Below are 17853 nucleotides of genomic sequence, written 5' to 3'. Positions count from 1 at the left end.
AGACGGTCATTCTCGTTAAAAGTTCATGCACAACTCTTGACTCTTGTGTGAAAGTGTGAAAGGCATTATCAAAGAGCGGGGTTATTTGAAGCGTCTATGGACTTCAAGCCTGCACGCCTGAGTAGCGCTAAGCATCCCATCCCCATCTCCCTCCCACTGAGGGGTACCGCGGCAGCTGAGCCACATTGCTTTTTACTATTTTCCACCTTTGTGTTGCGATCGGCTTCCAGTCTGTTTCTCACACCCACCCTGGTCCCCCCCCCCCTCCTCCTTTTAGCATCTGAAAAGACCGCTGAGTGAGAATCGATGGCGCAGAGGCCCGCTTGACAGGACAATAAACCACAAAGACGGGGTGAGTTTTTTTTGTTGAATTGTGGAATTGCTCTAATGGTAGAATGATACGGGAATGCTCGGGGCGGGTGTGCGGGCTATGATATTTATACACAGACGTCTTTTGTTATTGCGATGAGATTTACAGCAGGCGTCAGCTCCCGTGGTCACCCCCTCTAAAAAAAACCAAGGAGCACCCATACAGCCCCCCTCCTCATCCAGCATCGTTTGGAACATTATTTTTAGATGAACATACATTCACCTTACCCAACCTATATATTTGAGGACTAATGTATCGCCGTATTAATTCCCCGTTATTGAGACAGAGAATAGCCTAATACCATGCTCTTGCCGCCGCATGTTTTTGATGAGGGTCGTTTGCCTATATTTCATTGGGCGATGCGGCACCTTGAGGGTGTTAATGCGGTGGCTGCGTTGTAAACAAAAATATGTCAGTGGGCTCGTTGAGGGGGGTTCGTCTTTTTAAGGGACCTCCCCTGAAAAATTGAGCGAGCGAGCGAGAGAGTAGGCCAATATTATAATTGGCTGCACTGTATAGCGGAGCTTTTGCACATTCCTTTTTACTCCAGCCACGAGGAGAAGCGCAGGAGGTAGCCATGACTTTACAACTGACTGAGGCGTTCACATTTGTGCCTATACCCATGCGTGCTTTGCAATTGATAACCCATAACAATAGCTTCCTCTTCAGGCTACTGATACCCGGGCATCATCAATAGAAAAAATATGGTTGTCATTAAGTCTGGTGTATTTCCAAAAATCACATCTATTCTGATTCTAAGCGTACACACCCTGCAGGAATGAAACTGATGAATCATATTCTATTATTGATCTCATCATGTCTCCCTAGTGGAATTGAAATGTGTTTTGGCTGGTGTTGATAACCTCATATGACCCCACAGACCGTGGGTTTGTAACGTCACCCCCCTCCCTCTTCACAGCCTTCCCATGCACGCTGTGAGACACAGTGATGCCCCAGCAGCAGACAGAGAACCCACTGGCACCTGCCGTGCCCACCTCCAGCAGTTGAAACCCATGCAGCCAAAACTTCCCATGAGGCCACCACGAGAACTCAGCCTGATCGCTCTGTATGGGGCCTCTCACATATGAAGTAGGTCCATAAATTGTTGTCCCCACTCCCAGAATGCAATGGCAGCCAGACCAAGAAACTCTGCAGCTTTTTTCGTTTTCTTTTTTAGGGGAGCTAGAGCTAGCCTCTCCAACAACATCAGCCAATGTTTTTGTTCACACACAAACATTGGCTGATGTTGTTGGAGAGGCTAGCTCTAGCTTAACCTGACGCTGCCAGATCCAAAAAGCTTGCTACACAAATTTGTTTCACAGCTTAATACCGCCCTCAGCTGGCAGCGTCAGGTTAGCTCTAGCTCCCCTAAAAAAGAAAACGAAAAAATGATGGCTGATCACCCCATAGCGATGATTTGATTGACTGAGCGAAGTACATGAGTATTAAACTAAAGTGAGGGCAGAACAGTGAAGACGCCAAAGTGATTGGCCAGAATGATGATCGGAATGAGCACGGAATGTGATAAATGATGATGTATATATAGCGCCCCTCACTTCACACAAGTGTGATCTAAAAAAAACCCACTGGTGGTTGGCTGGTGTACTGTAGGTTTTCTCCTACGTGTAGGTTTAATGTTTGTTTTTAGTTCAATGTTTGTTTTAAAAACGCCATTGACAATGAAGAGAAATTAATGTTTGTTTTGTCCCTATTAAGTAGACTGACAGACAGTAGACAAATAGACTGACCTGACGAAGATCTGTCAAGATCGAAACGTGCAGGCCCTACCTCCTTCCAATTTGTCCCTAACACAAACATTAAATCCCATTAACTATAAAGAGAATTTAATTTGTTTTGACACCATCATGTTTGTATACATCATCATTACATCACCATTGATTGATTGATTGAAATCTTTATTAACAGTTTGCAGAATTACAGTACATTTCAAGCACAAACTCAATACAAAGACTGTTAACTGTGAGTGGACGACCCAATTAAGCCTTACACTTGTTTACAACAGGGTCCACATTGTTCAATTCATCAAAACATTTAGAGACAAACAAATAGACACTTCTATGTAGTTAAAGAACAGAACAGGAATTCATCATATAGGAAGCGAAAAGGGAAAAAAAGTATATATACAGTGAGGGGAACAGGGGGATAAAAGAAAAGAAAACGAAAGACAGAGTGTAGGGCGCCTGCACACAACACCATGCGTTGATGCCATGTGTGCATATGTGCAGGCACCCAACACCACGTCCATACAAAAACATAGTACAATCCATAGTACAAAGACAGAGTGTAGGGCGCCTGCACACAACACCATGCGTTGATGCCATGTGTGCATATGTGCAGGCACCCAACACCACGTCCATACACAAACATAGTACAATCCAGATACAAATTCAGCTTTTACAGAGGCCAGTTTCGAATTGCAGCCATCCGTAGGTGCCCTTTGAGAGCAGTTTTGAAGGAGCCAAGGGATTCACATGTCTTAATGACTGTTGGTAGGGCGTTCCACATTTTGGTCGCATAGGAGCGAAAAGAATTTAGTCCCTTGTTTGTGCCGAATCTGGGTTGTACATGGTTTGTTGCACTCCCTCTGGTGTTGTGGGTGTGGACTTCGTTTACATTAAGGAAGTATTTAGACAGGTACATGGGTATCTTGGTGGTGTATCTAATCTTGTGGACCAGACCCATTGCAAGATGCTGTACTCTGTCGTCGACCCTAAGCCATCCCAGCCTGTCAAAGTGGGCAGGGGTGAGGTGGGTTCGGGGGGTGAGGCCAAGTAGGAGCCTGACCAGTTTGTTTTGGGAGGTCTGGAGCCTTGGAACCACGGCGATCCCTCCTCGATGTTGTATGATAAGAGCGCCCCCCACTTCACACAGGTGGTTTTTTGAGGGTATATACAGGTTTAATGTTTGTTTTAAAAACGCATTTAATGTTTGTTTTAAAAACGCCATTGACAATGAAGGGAAAATGTACATCATCTTGTCCCTAACACAAACATTAAATGCCATTAACAATAAAGAGAATTTAATGTTTGTTTTGTCACCGTTTGTTTTACATCACCATTACATCACCTAATCATAGCAACATGAGTTAGACTTTAATATATTAGCGCCCCTCACTTCACACGGGTGTGATTTTTATGATAGCCTTGCATAATCTCAATGTATTGTGATTTTATATTTTAAGTGACCTCATCATTCCAATCACCTTGGTGGCCAGTCTTGTAAATGTGTGTACATACTAAATGGATCATTTATATTTGGCCATATGAGTGTGATGCCAACTGAAATGAAAATCATTTATTTTTGGTTAAGTATAAATTAAGTTTAATTACACCTCCTTTAACACACAGCTGACATGGAGGATGATGATGGGACTTGTCTACTTGATGTACTGTGGTGAGTCTATGTTTAGCTGCTATGGTGTGTTACGTTTACCAATTACAGAGGATGTGTAAATGGTAATTGTATGTAGTCATGTTCTGCTTTAACCAGTTTAAGTTTAACCCTGTCTCTCTTTTGGACATTATAGGTGAAAGTTAGAACATTTTTGTGGCTAAGTGGTTAAAGCTCCGTGGACAGAACACATGCAAATTAGAAAACGAAGATATTGGCTTAGCAATAGCTCAACCTCCTTCTCAACCAATACCAACAGTTCCCATGTCTAAAATAGTTGTGGACTATAAGTCAAAGTCTACATTAATATAATACACAGTTTCACTCTGTAGTGTCTGTGTAGAATAAGCCTATACTGTAAAATGACTTCAATAATTTATGTGTGAAATTGTCACCTGGACAATTTCCCAGGAGGGGCGAGATCAACTTTCGCAGAACATTGTACTTGGTAGTGAATAAAGTCATTCTGACTAACCTGTTCCCTATTCCCTCACTCTGCAGTGACCCCCAGGCCCTGAATGACTTCCTTCATGGGACCAATGAGGTAACAAATATCTATATAATATGTCTGCAATAGAGAGGTCCTGAAATGAAGATCAGTTGATGCCTGACTGAATTTCTTGGGCTGGGCATGACATATTTATTGGGGGGTTGGGGGGGGGGGGGGGGGGGGGGGTTGATACTGTGAAACTGAATTACAGTGTAAAACAGCCTGGATTCCTCTATATGCAAGGCCAAACATAAGAAAGCATATTTATTTTTATATTTTACCATGACTAGTATAAAAATCCACTGTGGTTTGGCTTCATATTATGTCACTGTATGCATGTGTGTGCATCATGACTATGTGAGCGCAAAGCTCAAAAGCGTTCGCTGTTTTTAAAACATCATAAATATAACCTGACTTACTGTATCATGTCTTTGCAATCCAAAAGCTACCCGAGTAGTTTGATTCCTCCATTGTGCCTCCGATTTGGCCAGGCGATCCAACAAACACAATTCATATAGAATCTGACAGGGGAGGGCATCTCTGTCACTGCACTAGCTATTACAGTTCGGTCAGGGAGCCTGTACAGCAGGAAGTGACATGTTCTTCTACACTTGTTACGTACTCCTGGTCCCTCTTTGTTAAGTGAAAATAAGTGGCTGGTGATGCCATGTGTATTGGAAGAGATACAGTGTTTGTCTACACCCTCCCCTCAAGTCCAACAAGCATGGTTTGACAGTGATGTGGGGGTGGCGGATGTTACACTGTAAGCATTTATCTCCTTGACAATGTATGTGAAACTAAATCCAAGAGGCCAGTTGTGACTGGCTGCAGTGCTCACACAGTCACAACTGAATGGTTCCATCACCACCATGTAATCCCCAGTCTATAAAAAGCCAAAATTATTTTCCCACTGTTATGCCGCATGCATTTCACACTATGACTATGCACAGCAGCCTAATAGCCTGAACCGTTTCCTTCTACCAGCTACAGACAGAAGACCTGCTCATTAGCTCCTCCTCTGGGGAGCCTTCGCTCTTCACAGATGCCCCGGTGAGTGTCTGGATTCAACGGCAGCCAGCCAGCAGCATGACGTCAGCCATCACAACAACCATCACTGTTTACCCACGCACGAGAAAGGATTTTTCTTTTCTCTTTCTAGCCTGTAACCACAACCTGTTAACTAATTAGACAATGTCTTCCCCCTCTCCACTTTCTCTTTCTACTCGCCCTCTTTCCACCCTCTCTTTGATTATTTCTCACCCCTCCCTGCCTACAGAGCCCTGAATCTCTGTTGGGAGATGACAGGGACTCTGGGGACACACCTCCTCCTGGTTGTGTGGACCTGTCATTCCTGGAGGAGGCCCTCTTGTCCTCGCCGGATGGAGGAGACGACCCACAGGTGGTGCAGGGAGGGCCCATGGAGCCAGGAGTTGAGAGAGAGGAGGAGGAAGCTGCAGCAGGAGGGCAGGAGGAGGAGGAGGAGGAGGAGGAAGAGGAGGTGGCATGTGATATTCTCCAGCAAAGCTTGCAGGAGGCTGACATTACCGAGCAGACTATGGCTCTGGAGGCTGGTTTGACTCAGCCTGGAGAGGGCCTGGCCCTCTACTCCCCAGGCCCTCTCCTATCTCCACCCACCATGCCTTTCCTGCCCAAATCCACAACCTTGCCTGTCACTCCCGCCTTTCCCAGGGACACCCAGGCTGCAGTGGAACCTCCCCAACCCTCACTGCTGGCCGTGGGGCCCGGTTGCCCTTCACTTAAGCCTACCGCCCCTCCTCAGCTGATGGGTCTTTTGCCTGGAAACGTATTCCCTGCTCCTTCTCCAGAGACCACCTTTTCACTGAGTCCTGCTGCACAGAGCTCTAGTATGATCATCCACAAGGCTGTGCCCAGCATGACAGCCCGACCGCTCATTAACCAGACACTGAGGGCAGCAACGGCAGCCACAGCAGCACCAGGCATCCTGTTCCAACGTGCTCCTCTTCACATCCAACCAAAGCTGCCCATCAGCATTCAGCCTAGATTGGTTCAAATTAGCCCCAAGCCTTTTGGGCAAAAACCCTCCCCTGGTCTGACATTTGTGTCTGGGACTGGCTCGCCAAATATTTTACTATCCTCCACTCCCGGCCCTAAGGCTCCACCTCCACAGACTTCACAGCAAATCCCCAAGCCTGTCAGCTTGCAGCTAGTCAACCAGGGCGGCTCCTTCGTGCTTCAGCCTCAGGGACTCTTCCAAGGTCAGAACCAGTTCCTTCTTCCAGGCCAGTCCCCTATGACGATCACCCAGCCTGCCGGCACAGCACATCCCCTGCTTACCACCCCCAACCACCAGGGAACCCCTGTCCACACCATGAGCCCTGCCACAGGGCAGCTGGTAGAAGGCTCTCAGATCCTAACTGTGCCCCACAGGCAGATCAACTTCAGCCCCGTTTTCACCACCCCTACAGGGCAGCTGGCACTCCGGCAGGCCACAGTTCTTTCAGGACCACTGCACCTGCAATCGGCCCCTACCGTCTTCCAGACTTACACCTCTGGCGGCCAGGGGAGCCACCGGGCCACCCTGGTTCAGGGCCCCGCCCTGGGGAACCACATCACATTGATCAACAGCTCTGGGGTGCTACCTCCAGATCTGACTTCTATCTCTATTGTTAATGGAACATCAGTGGTGCAGGGGCTGCCTTTTGCTGCCCAAGCACATGGAGCTGGGGTTACTGAGGGACAGCTTAGCCTCCAGCAGGCCTCGGTGGTGCTGTTGCCTGACAGAGCCATTGCTGAAGAAAGGAGCATAGCAGAAGAAACCTTTCACCAACTTCCGCAGGTCAGATGGATTAGTTTTTAACTGTTTAAGCAGCTTCTTTAAACACTTTTTTATCAGTCATAAGTCAATAGTTTCAATGTTTCAATAATTCACAGTAGAGTTTATTCATATAGGGGATCCCAAATTTAATCTGTCATTTTTTCCAATAGCCCTATGGCCATGTTCTCCAGCATGTTGTATCTGTGCAGCCCACAGCTACAGGGGGGCTTGAGTCTCCCTCACCACCTGTAGTGGCTGTCCTACAGGCTCAGCCCACCCCGGATGCTCCTCTGGTCCCTGACCCAGCTGTGGAGCTCCCTAAACTCCTGATGCCTCCAGTAGACATGACCCAAGTGGTGGAGGAGGTGACCCACTCCCTGACTCAGAACCAGGCCTTCATGCAGCATTTACAACAGGCAAGACAGACAAGGTCACATTCACATCGTCACTGTACTCCATGGGAACTGTGGGTTAGAACAAGGCATATAACTAAATATATTCTCACAAATTCTACAGACATTATGCCAAAGTTTTTACAGTGACAATTTAAGATAATCTAATTACATAATCTAATACAATTGACCAACTAATAGTGATAGTTGATTGTATTGTTTCTTTTCATACTGTATACTATACTGTTTAATGCTGTGCGATTAATAATGAAGACCTTTCTGTTTTCTTTCCATAACAGCAAGCACTAACACCTTCTGAAGTCCTGGTGGGAGCTCTGCCAGTAGTGCCCATGGAATCCCTCACCTCACCTGCAGCCGATGAGAGGGAAGGCCTGCCACAGTCACACACAGTTATCAGTCAGGCGGACATCATTACTGTAATCACAGACCAATGTGTGGAGGCATCTCTGCTCGCCTCAGACCCCGCCTTGCTGTGCTCCTCCCCTGCTCCTGTTCAGAGCAGTACCATAAGCACGGTGCCAGGTGGCTTCTCCCCATCAAATGGGAATACGGTTTCTGAATCAGAGAACGCAGTCCTGGTGCCCCAGACTCAGAACCAGGTCCAGCCCCAGGTTCAGCATCAGGAGGTGCAGGTCCCACAGGCCTTAGATGGCCACATTCAAGTTCCACAACCTTTACTTCTCCATGTTCCACAGACCGCTGTCTCCCAGCCTCAGGACCAGGCCCATGTTGTGTCCCAGGGGCACCATCCAAACCAAGTTCCACACTTCTCCAAGCCTCAGGGCAAAATCCAGTCCCAGATCCTCCATCAGTTCCAGATCCAACAAACTTCAGTTGCCCATGTTCAGGCCTCCATTCCCCAGATTCAGGTTCCACAGGCCCCAGTTCCCCAGTTCCTTCAGCATCATCCCCATGGCCAAGTAAAGCATACAGTCCATGTTCCGCAGACTTCAGCTTCCCATATCCCGGTCTCGGTTTCCGGGCCTCAGACTCAAGCTCGACCCCATCACCAGGTCCCAGTAGTCTTCAGCAGCCCGTCCCCCTTGCCTGTCAGTGTCATGGTGCCTCAGCAGCAGCCCGAATCTCTGGCTTTGACTAACAGTCTCTCCAACGAAGGGCAAGACCCTTCTGTCCAACAGCACACACAAAGCAGTGAGTCTGTGCTCAAAGATACATCTCAGTATGTTATGACAATATATTACAAAGGATATTGGTTTAGATGCGATTGTGTCATTTCTTTTAACTCTTTATCCCTCATGCTGATGTTACCATAAATGGCATTCACCTTTGTCACTCCTCCATCATCATCATCAACATAATCACCATTACCACACATAACATCCTCTTTATCTCATCAACGTTCTTATCGATCATGAACACATCAGAACCAACAGCTGCCTTGGCCATAGAGGGTAGAGCTTTTACTCTTGACATCCATCCACCCTGTCCTACGCCCCAACCCATCCAAGCTGACGTCCAGGTTCCCAGGGAGCATACACAGGTGCCTCCCATCCCCACAACAACTCAGCATAGTGACATCAAGGTGAGATAAATACTAAATATTCCACTGTTGGTTGCTTTGTGGGTCGGGGATTTACATTTGAATTTATTTGACTACCACAATGCGATATTGCGGACGGGAGTGGCTCAGGGGTAGAGTGACCGGTAGAGCAGCCGGATGGGAACCATGAGGTTCCCAGTTCGATCTTGGGCTCCCCCAGAGTTAGTGTTGAAGTGTCCTTGAGCAAGACTCTGAACCCCAAATTGGTCCTGATGTGCAGGTTGGTGCCTTGCATGGTTTCCTCTGCCATTGGTCTAAGAATGTGTGTGAATGGGTGAATGCAATGCACAATCTATCTACATTTACCATTTATATTGGAGGTGTATGTGTATTTTTGTTAAACACTATTATTAATTTTTGAAAATGCACCAACCACATCCCTTGATCTTGTGTGCGTCCTTGTTCACTTGCCAGCTGCTAGGTCCTGGGGTGCAAGAAGCTAAAGAGAAGTTTTTGCCAGCTATGCGCAGGCACAGGTAAGAGTCCACAGTGTTTCACCCGGGTTTGTAAAGCGCCTACACGAACACAATTGACCCGTGTCCGGGATAGGGAGTCCGGGAGGGGAGGGTTAAAAATCTCACTGCACATATTCCTACCGGCTGGGGCGGCCCCTGTAGGGTGCATTAGGCAGGAGGCTCTCACCGGTGGGGGCTCCTCACTGGCAGGTCAGTCAGTAGGATACAATGACAGTGACCGTGACAACACAGCAATGTGTGTTGAGAGGAATCAACTCAATTGACATAACATTGGGGAGAAAAAAGTGGTAAAACGCTAAACGGAGTCATACAGTTTAGTTTTCTAGTTATATATATAATATCATAATCATTGCTGTCAGGAGGAAACCACCTAACTCAATTTTTGAAGTTTATGATTTTTTTGCCTAGGCCTATAAAATCAGTGCTATTGAACACCCTTTATGTCTGTGTGAACCAATGGAAAGTAGTAAAAAGTGCTTGGGACAAAACCACTTAACTCCATTGGACCCTCAAACTGTCTGCTAAAGCAACTAACTCCACCACCTCTCTAAGCTGATTACCACCTCTCCCCCTCTTATGCAAGTACCGGTAATTGACAATATATAAAGTCACAACACCAACTTTGATGAGGCAGTATTGCTTTGTTTTAAAAAACATAAGGTTTTCTTAATTTCCTGAAAATTTTACATTTTGGAGTTTTTGGACAGCAGAGATATATTTTATTTCCACGATAATAATAATTAATATGTAAATTATTATTGAGACTGTTTTCGCTCCTCTCTGTCCATCTGACAGTCTGAATCTCCAGCACCGCTAGACCGATTGGTGTGAAATCTTGAATGCTAGAGATGCATGGATCGTGATTAAAGCCGAAGATGTCACGGTTACCTGTGGGCCGGGTAGATTTGGTTAATAAAACAATTACATATTAATAGCGTATTGATTGCACAGGTTCCAGCAGCAGTTGTATCTGGATCACAGAGCAGTCCAGAACCCCTCAACCTCTCCCTTCTCCACCTTGGACGATGCTGTGAGGCGTCTTCTGCCCTACCACACCTGTGCTGGTCACCTGCCCTCTGAAGGGGACTTCAGTTTGGGTCAGTGAGCAATGGTTAACCCTGTTACCCTATATATATATATATAATATATGTGTGTGTGTGTGTGTGTGTGTGTGTGTGTGTGTGTGTGTGTGTGTGTGTGTGTGTGTGTGTGTGTGTGTCAGAGGCGTATCTACAATAAGGCGAGGGCAGTCCGTCTGTCCAAAGACATGACAACTATTAGTGGACAGCTGATTGGCCGTCGCGGTAGAGCGCGACCCTCAATCACCCATTGGAATGTAAATGCATGCATTTCAGCCTTTGTATACTACTCATCTGGCATGTATATCTCTTTGAAAACCTTTAGTGCTACGATTGTGCGCGGGGAGACGACAATTAACACATCTTGCCTGTCCAAAATGTAATTCTTGCCTGCCCAAAATGTAATTCTTGGAAACGCCACTGGTGTGTGTGTGTGTGTGTGTGTGTGTGTGTGTGTGTGTGTGTGTGTGTGTGTGCGCGCACGCCACAGAGTGCTCCTTTCTAGTTGATACTAAAATGTTGTCAATGTGTCACACAGACATTAGTTTGCTAAGCCTAATGATAGACTTTTTTCTGTCCATGAACAGTGGACCAGGAGTTTGACACCGTTTCTGGTTTCCTGCTGAAACGCACCAAGGACATGGTCAACAAATACAGGCAGCTATTTATTGGAGAAGCCCAGGTGATATGCAACATACTGTACTGTACTACTGCTCTGTTTCTCTGACACTGTGTAAGAAACCGTATTTCGTATAGCCTCTGCAGTCAAATCAATGTGTAAGAAAGTCTTATACTGTAGTCTTAGGCAACTCAATGTCAAACTTATTTATCTAATTTATGCTAGTAAGTAGTAAGTAACTTAAGTACATTTTATTTATAAATCACCTTTCGAAACAAAGTTACAACGTGCTGTACAGTGACACAATATAAAAACAATAAGGTTAAAACAAACAGTAGTATAATAATGAAAAAAATATAATCAATATACTCAAGGATAAAAACAGAAACAAAGCAAACAGACCTGTAGAAGAGATCAACGACAACATTAAACGGCTTTTAAAAATGTCAACTGACTTGGAATTTCTTAAAGGCAAAGGCAGGGCATTCCACAAAGGAGCAACCACTGCAAAGGCCCTATCACCTTTTGTCTTCAACTTGGTCACCAGGATTTTTAGGAGACCTTTATCCGAGGACCTGAGAGGTCTCACATTATCCTTTGGTTAAAAGATCAAGCATTCCCCCAACACTACAAGAAAAATAACAAATCCACGAAAGTTTAAAGAAACTCAGTGGCTAAGCCTGACATGGGACAAAAGCAGTAGCTCCTGTTTGAATACTCAATAACTTTACCATCGATGTGTCACAACACTTATGCACTTCATCCAATTAACTCCATGCTCAATAGAAAAATGGGAAATCCACGCCAAACAAAAGACTGCACCCGCACCAACCGCCTAACAATCTGAAATCCGTCTCACAAAAGACAAAAAAGGGAATCCTGAGCCAGGTTTCCCACCCCCGCCTCAGATTGGCCCCAATGTACCATACGTCACAGGGAAAGCCCCAATTTACTTCAAGACCGGCTATCACAACCGTGCGTGCAACAACCAATAGGCTCTAGTAACCGCTACTAGAACTTAGTTTAAAGTTGGAAAAATTTAATACTCACTTCTGGACCGAGCCCCCATTTGTCATAGCTGGCTCTTGCTATGACAAATCATCAGGAGCAGGAGACAGTCGAAAAGTTGAACAACGTATGTTTATTATATAATAGGCCTAGACATTAACTCAAATAACTTGAGGACAACACAACCGGGCAACAAATCCTATGAGGTGTGGAGTCAGTAATCAGTGGTGTGGTGGTGATGGATGTGTGGAAAATGGTGTGATGTGTGTGTGTGTGGATGGAAAGAATAAGGTAAACATCAATAGTAGGACATGGAGGCAAGCAGGCAGTGGACAGCAGGTCTGCCTCCTCTGGATCGCTCCTCTCAACTGGCAGGAGTGTTGCATTTATAGCCTCTGGGAGACACCGGGCCCAGGTTCTCTCCCATTAGCCATCAGGCAAATGCCCTACCCAGGCTCACCTACAGGATGACAGTTAGGCAGGCATATACTACCCATATGTGTGGGGCATCACAGATATAAAGTGGGGCCAGTCCATGAAGTGCCTTAAAAGTGGTTAACAGGATAAAATCTACTTAGTGTTAGTCAGGATTCTGGCTGCAGTGTTCTGTACTAATTGGAGTCTGGATAATGAGTGGCTCAGCGTTGTGTAGAGCAGGGATACTCAAATAGATTTACCTGTGGGCCACATTACAAAAATGGCAAGGGGCCAGGGGCCAGTAGATAAAATTACGACATTAATGATACTTGATAACTTCTCTCTTTCAATTGCTTTATTTTCGCAAAATGTATCAAAGTACAATGTGCATGCACACAATATGTAAATAAATAAATGTGTTATATTTTCTTGCATAAACACAAAGAGCTGTTTCCATAACTGCACAAATTATTGCACATAACATGAGTAGCTGTTATAATAACATAATAACATAACATGAGTAGCTCTTTGCCTGCCTGCCTGCCTGCCTGCCTGCCTGTCTGTCTGTCTGTCCATGAGTAGTTATTTGTCTGTCTGTCAATGAGTAGCTGTCTTACTGTCTGCCTGTCTATGAGTAGCTGTCTGCCTGCCTGTCTATGAGTAGCTGTCTGTCTGTCTGCCTGCCTGTCCAATTGTCCATGAGTAGCTGTCTGTCTGCCTGTCTGAGTAGCTGTCTGCCTGCCTGCCTAATTGTCCATGAGTAGCTGTCTGTCTGCCTGTCTATGAGTAGCTGTCTGCCTTCCTGCCTGTCCAATTGTCCATGAGTAGCTGTCTGTCTGTCTATGAGTAGCTGTCTGCCTGCCTGCCCAATTGTCTATGAGTAGCTGTCTGTCTGTCTATGAGTAGCTGTCTGCCTTCCTGCCTGTCCAATTGTCCATGAGTAGCTGTCTGTCTGTCTATGAGTAGCTGTCTGCCTTCCTGCCTGTCCAATTGTCAATGAGTAGCTGTCTGCCTGCCTGTCCAATTCTCCATGAGTAGCTGTCTGCCTGTCTATGAGTAGCTGTCTGACTGCCTGCCTGTCCAATTCTCCATGAGTAGCTGTCTGTCTGTCTGCCTGTCTATGAGTAGCTGTCTGCCTGCCTGCCAGCCAGCAAGTTGGTTAACAGAAAATAAATTGTTATGGCTGAGTAAAATAAAATACAATAAACACAATTTGCCTGAAAATAGATTACCCAGCTATGACCTTTTTCATGAAAAAAAATGAGTAGTGATATGGCTGACTGAGTAAAATAAAACAATCTACCTGAAAATAGATAGCTATAAGTGAAGAGCAATTTCCGCAATTTCCGCAATTACCATTTCCGCAATTTCCGCAATTTCCATTTCCGCAAAAATCAGGCATTTGGGTTCATTCACTTTCAGCACAATCTAATAATCTATATGTAACCTTCGTCAACTGAAATGACTGAAAGTCAAATTCCTTGCAAATATCTTGTTTTGTATCAGGACTTGTTTGTGAGAGGGAAAATATGCGTTGAGTGTGAGAGAGAATTTTGTGTGTAAAATGTACACTTCTCAGAGTTAAATGAACATGCTTGTGTGTGAATATGCATTTAGGACTAGGAGGGATATGTGAAGAGACCAGTTTCATTTTATAAATTAACCAGTAGTAATATTCTTCATCACCATTCTTGTTACATTACAGCAAGAGAGTCCATCAGCAGAGATGGTGATGCTAGAGCGTCTGTTCCTCCAGGCTGAAAGGTTTGCTCTGGGGGAGGACAGACGGAGAGCCCGCCGAGACCCAGGTCAGTGACAAGCTGTGGGCAAAGCTAATGTGCTGCCAGGATTAAAAGAACATTTGGGCTTTTAATCCCATAGCACGTTACTTGCACCTACACAACATACAATTTGTAGTGTAATATCTATTGTTTTAACTGACAAAGCACTAAATCTGTGACGCCATACTGTAGCTACACAATTTCTATGTTTGTGAAAAAATATTCCATATCCCATTGTGGCAACACATTTTAATCAATGGGAAGGTTTTGCCTTTGATACTGTGGAAGGCCTTCATAAAAGTCTCCCTCATACAGTACATGCCAACAGCAAAATGAACATCCAAACAACAAACAGTATAGTAGGTGTTGTTACATTCTTGTAAGGACATCCTGAATGAGAGCGTTTTCATTAACTGTGCTTACAGTTTTCATCCAAGGCTAATACTTTGTTGGAATGAGGCCATGGCAAAGTAAAGAGCTAATTTAGATATTTGTGCTATGCATGAGCAGAGCACAATTGGAGGAAAGCTCTCCCTTAATCTGAATGATATGAATGACATAAGAGATTATAAAATTAAAGTTTGACATTGTATATACATTTTCAGTTTTCGATCAGTGGTTCTCAAAGAGGGGATCCTTGAAATACATTTTGAGAACCTTGATTAGTTTTTGCTTATTCCACAGAGCTGTTCATGATGGCCCTGGCTCCCAGTTCAGCGTCTTCCTCTCACACCTCCACTGCCTCCTCCTGCACCTATTCCTCAATCAGCCCTTCCTCTCCCCCAGCCTGGACGAGGGTCTCCGACAGGCCCCCGGGCCTCAAGACGTACTGCTCCAGCTCCAGGGGGGCCCTACGGCTAACCATCAAGCAAGAGTCTGGTGGCTCCCGCAAGGTGGTTCACAACTCAGCCTGCGAAGCATCGGGCCATAAGAGAGACCATGCAGGGCAGCTGACCAATGGTAGTGGTGGAGAGGCTGTAAATGAGCGGATGTCTTCTCAGGTGGGCAATGGAGCACCTTCATGTCCTCAGCACAGTGAGGAGATATTCAATGGTATTCTACTATCTGCTAAAGCAGCCGTCAAAGTCCTGCCCTGTGATAGGACCGCCGAAGCACCAATCACGGTGCTAAGTTGTAAAACAACACCCCCGATCCCTATTTCTATGCCAGAGCCACAGGTTGTCTGCTTCGACCTGCCTCTTTCCAGAGATGTCAGTGGCCCAAAACTGAAACGCTACAAGGCTGATTCGCGGTGTTCCAGCCCATCAGCCCCACAGCCACCTGTTCAAGAAGACAACATGCTCAGTGAACATCTACAGAGTGCTATCGATAGCATTCTGGAGCTGCAGCGCCTGCAGGGTCCCAACATGGCTACACAGACTCCACCCATGGGCCCCGTGGTTGGGGGGCCTCGCACCGGAACGGGCTGTCACCAGCATCTTGGTGGGGCGTCAGTGAGGTAATATCCAGAGACAGATTGTCTCTAGTGTCCATTCGTAATGACATACCGCTGTCTGTCAGCAGACTACGTTGTTACGCTTCATGCACTGAAGTATGACAGAAGAAGGAAGGCAATGTGTCATCTGCTCCCAAGAACCAAAACGGAAAAGGTTTGAGTCGTTTAAAAGAGATTATATTCTGTGGGCATCTGAGGTCCCCTTCAAGGGAACAGATAGTGTCAGGACAGAAGGGAGGTAGGGGTATAGGAAAATGAAAAGAGGCACTAAAAGTGATGCATACCAGACAAACAGCACTATTTATCTATTAGTCCCATAGATGTTAGATACTTCATTTTGATGTACATGTTTGTGGAGAAAAAATATATTTGAATAGGAGCTATACTGTTTCAGTGGTAGTTTTAAAGTCATTCTGAGGTTTACGACACACACACTGGTGTTACCTTCATCAGCATATAGTATATAAGTAATAGTAAGGACAAATGGTACATGTGGAGTAGACTGAGATTATTCAATAGTTTTCTATAAGATTCCTTTCAAAATGTGAAACCTTTCTTTTGCATAGTGCCATGCTTCCAGGGTATTTATTTTGATAATCTGTGCCAATGGGTTTTAAGATGCATTGAGTTGCATTGGTCCATTTGAGAAAGGCAAGCAAGGTTGTGTACATTTTCTGCAAACGTATTAATGGATTGGATAATGTCTGAATTTCCTTAATTTGACCTTGTGTGCCTGGGTTTGAGGTTGGGTTTGTTTGAGATTGAGCATCTCATTGCTTTTTTGAAACTTTGCATTCTGTGTCTGGACAGCAACATGAAATCTGGCAGGCTGCATCTTTGCTTATCAAACAAACCCCAAAGAATTGGCAACCTGCTACATCCTGAATACACCAGCAAAATAAATATTACATGTTGTGTCTCTTACCCATTACATGTCATTGATCTGAGCCTGTCCAGATAAAGACAACAAAATAATTACAAAAAAAGAATAACCCAAAAGATTGACAATGATTCAACAACAATGTTTTATCACCCATGCTGGAGTCAGACTGAGACGGATATATTTATAGTATTTCTGTTGCCTTCAAAGACAAGAGCAGTTCCCATATGTATTAAGATGCAAGCAATAATAAGGAGATAGGGTTGTTAGGAGTGGTGGTGCAGTAGAAGGGGAGATCTTTGCCTGTCCTGCTTAATGTTGTCCAGCATAGACCATACATCTTGAAAAAAATATCTGGTGGGATTAGGCTACCTTTACATTTCTAGGACCCAAGACAACATATTCCACATATTTAATATTTATTGAATAATAAAATGCATATATCATCTTTGCGTAACCCTGGCAGCTCAGAGCCCTTGGATTCTCCTTAACATTTCATGGTTAAATGCACAAGTGTGCACACTATATTTTTTATCCCTTTGACTTCCATGCATTTTTTTGAAATTAGGTTTTAACAGATTTTAAGGACTCAAGCGTCTTGTAATTTAGATTAACCAGTGTGGGAATTTCTTTAGCAGAAGTGTGTTTTTCCTTGACGGCAGCATTAGAGCTTCTCATCTTGGACTGCACCATGTCACATTGTCACAGCCTACCAAAAAACTTTAATAGTCAGCTTCGCAACCACATGTTGCGGTTGTTTTGTTTTTAATCATTTGCTTTTTGTTCATTGTAGTTTGTTTTGTTTTCCCAAGCCACAGTAATGTGATAATTTGCAACATTTTATGTTAATGTGACAATCTTTATATTGTGTGTATAAATTATTTTCACTAAATGTTTGTAACCTGTCCACAAGAGAACACGAAAGGCCATAACAATACCATGATTTGTTTCATGCTCCCTTAAGAAATGTTAATGTAAGGCCTTCTAGAAGCTCAATAATGATGTCATTTTATTTATGAATTTTAAATCTGCTTCAAAAAATTAGTTTGAAATTTAGTTGTGGGTCAATGTTTGACAATTAGAAATTATTCTTAG

At 44.7% G+C, this 17853-nt stretch overlaps 1 protein-coding gene across 1 annotated transcript; it reads left to right on the top strand.

The window, feature by feature from the left end:
- Nucleotides 1-1323: 1323 nt before the first annotated feature.
- Nucleotides 1324-15885, top strand: LOC308329814 (BRD4-interacting chromatin-remodeling complex-associated protein; the record flags this gene model as incomplete). The annotated part of the gene is made up of 13 exons (XM_080784317.1): nucleotides 1324-1459; nucleotides 3739-3784; nucleotides 4283-4325; nucleotides 5256-5321; nucleotides 5548-7089; nucleotides 7239-7484; nucleotides 7760-8633; nucleotides 8867-9024; nucleotides 9457-9518; nucleotides 10470-10615; nucleotides 11185-11279; nucleotides 14347-14449; nucleotides 15107-15885. The coding sequence occupies exons 2-13, from the start codon at nucleotides 3744-3746 to the stop codon at nucleotides 15883-15885; spliced, it is 4155 nt and encodes a 1384-aa protein (XP_080640443.1). The 5' UTR covers nucleotides 1324-1459; nucleotides 3739-3743.
- Between the last annotated feature and the right edge of the window lie 1968 nt (nucleotides 15886-17853).

The sequence above is a fragment of the Protomyctophum bolini genome, assembly GCF_963924005.1.
Source record: "Protomyctophum bolini genome assembly, chromosome: 15".
Lineage (NCBI taxonomy): Eukaryota > Metazoa > Chordata > Actinopteri > Myctophiformes > Myctophidae > Protomyctophum > Protomyctophum bolini.
The sequence above is the reverse complement of the archived record's forward strand: the minus strand, read 5'-3'. Positions and strand labels throughout refer to the sequence as shown.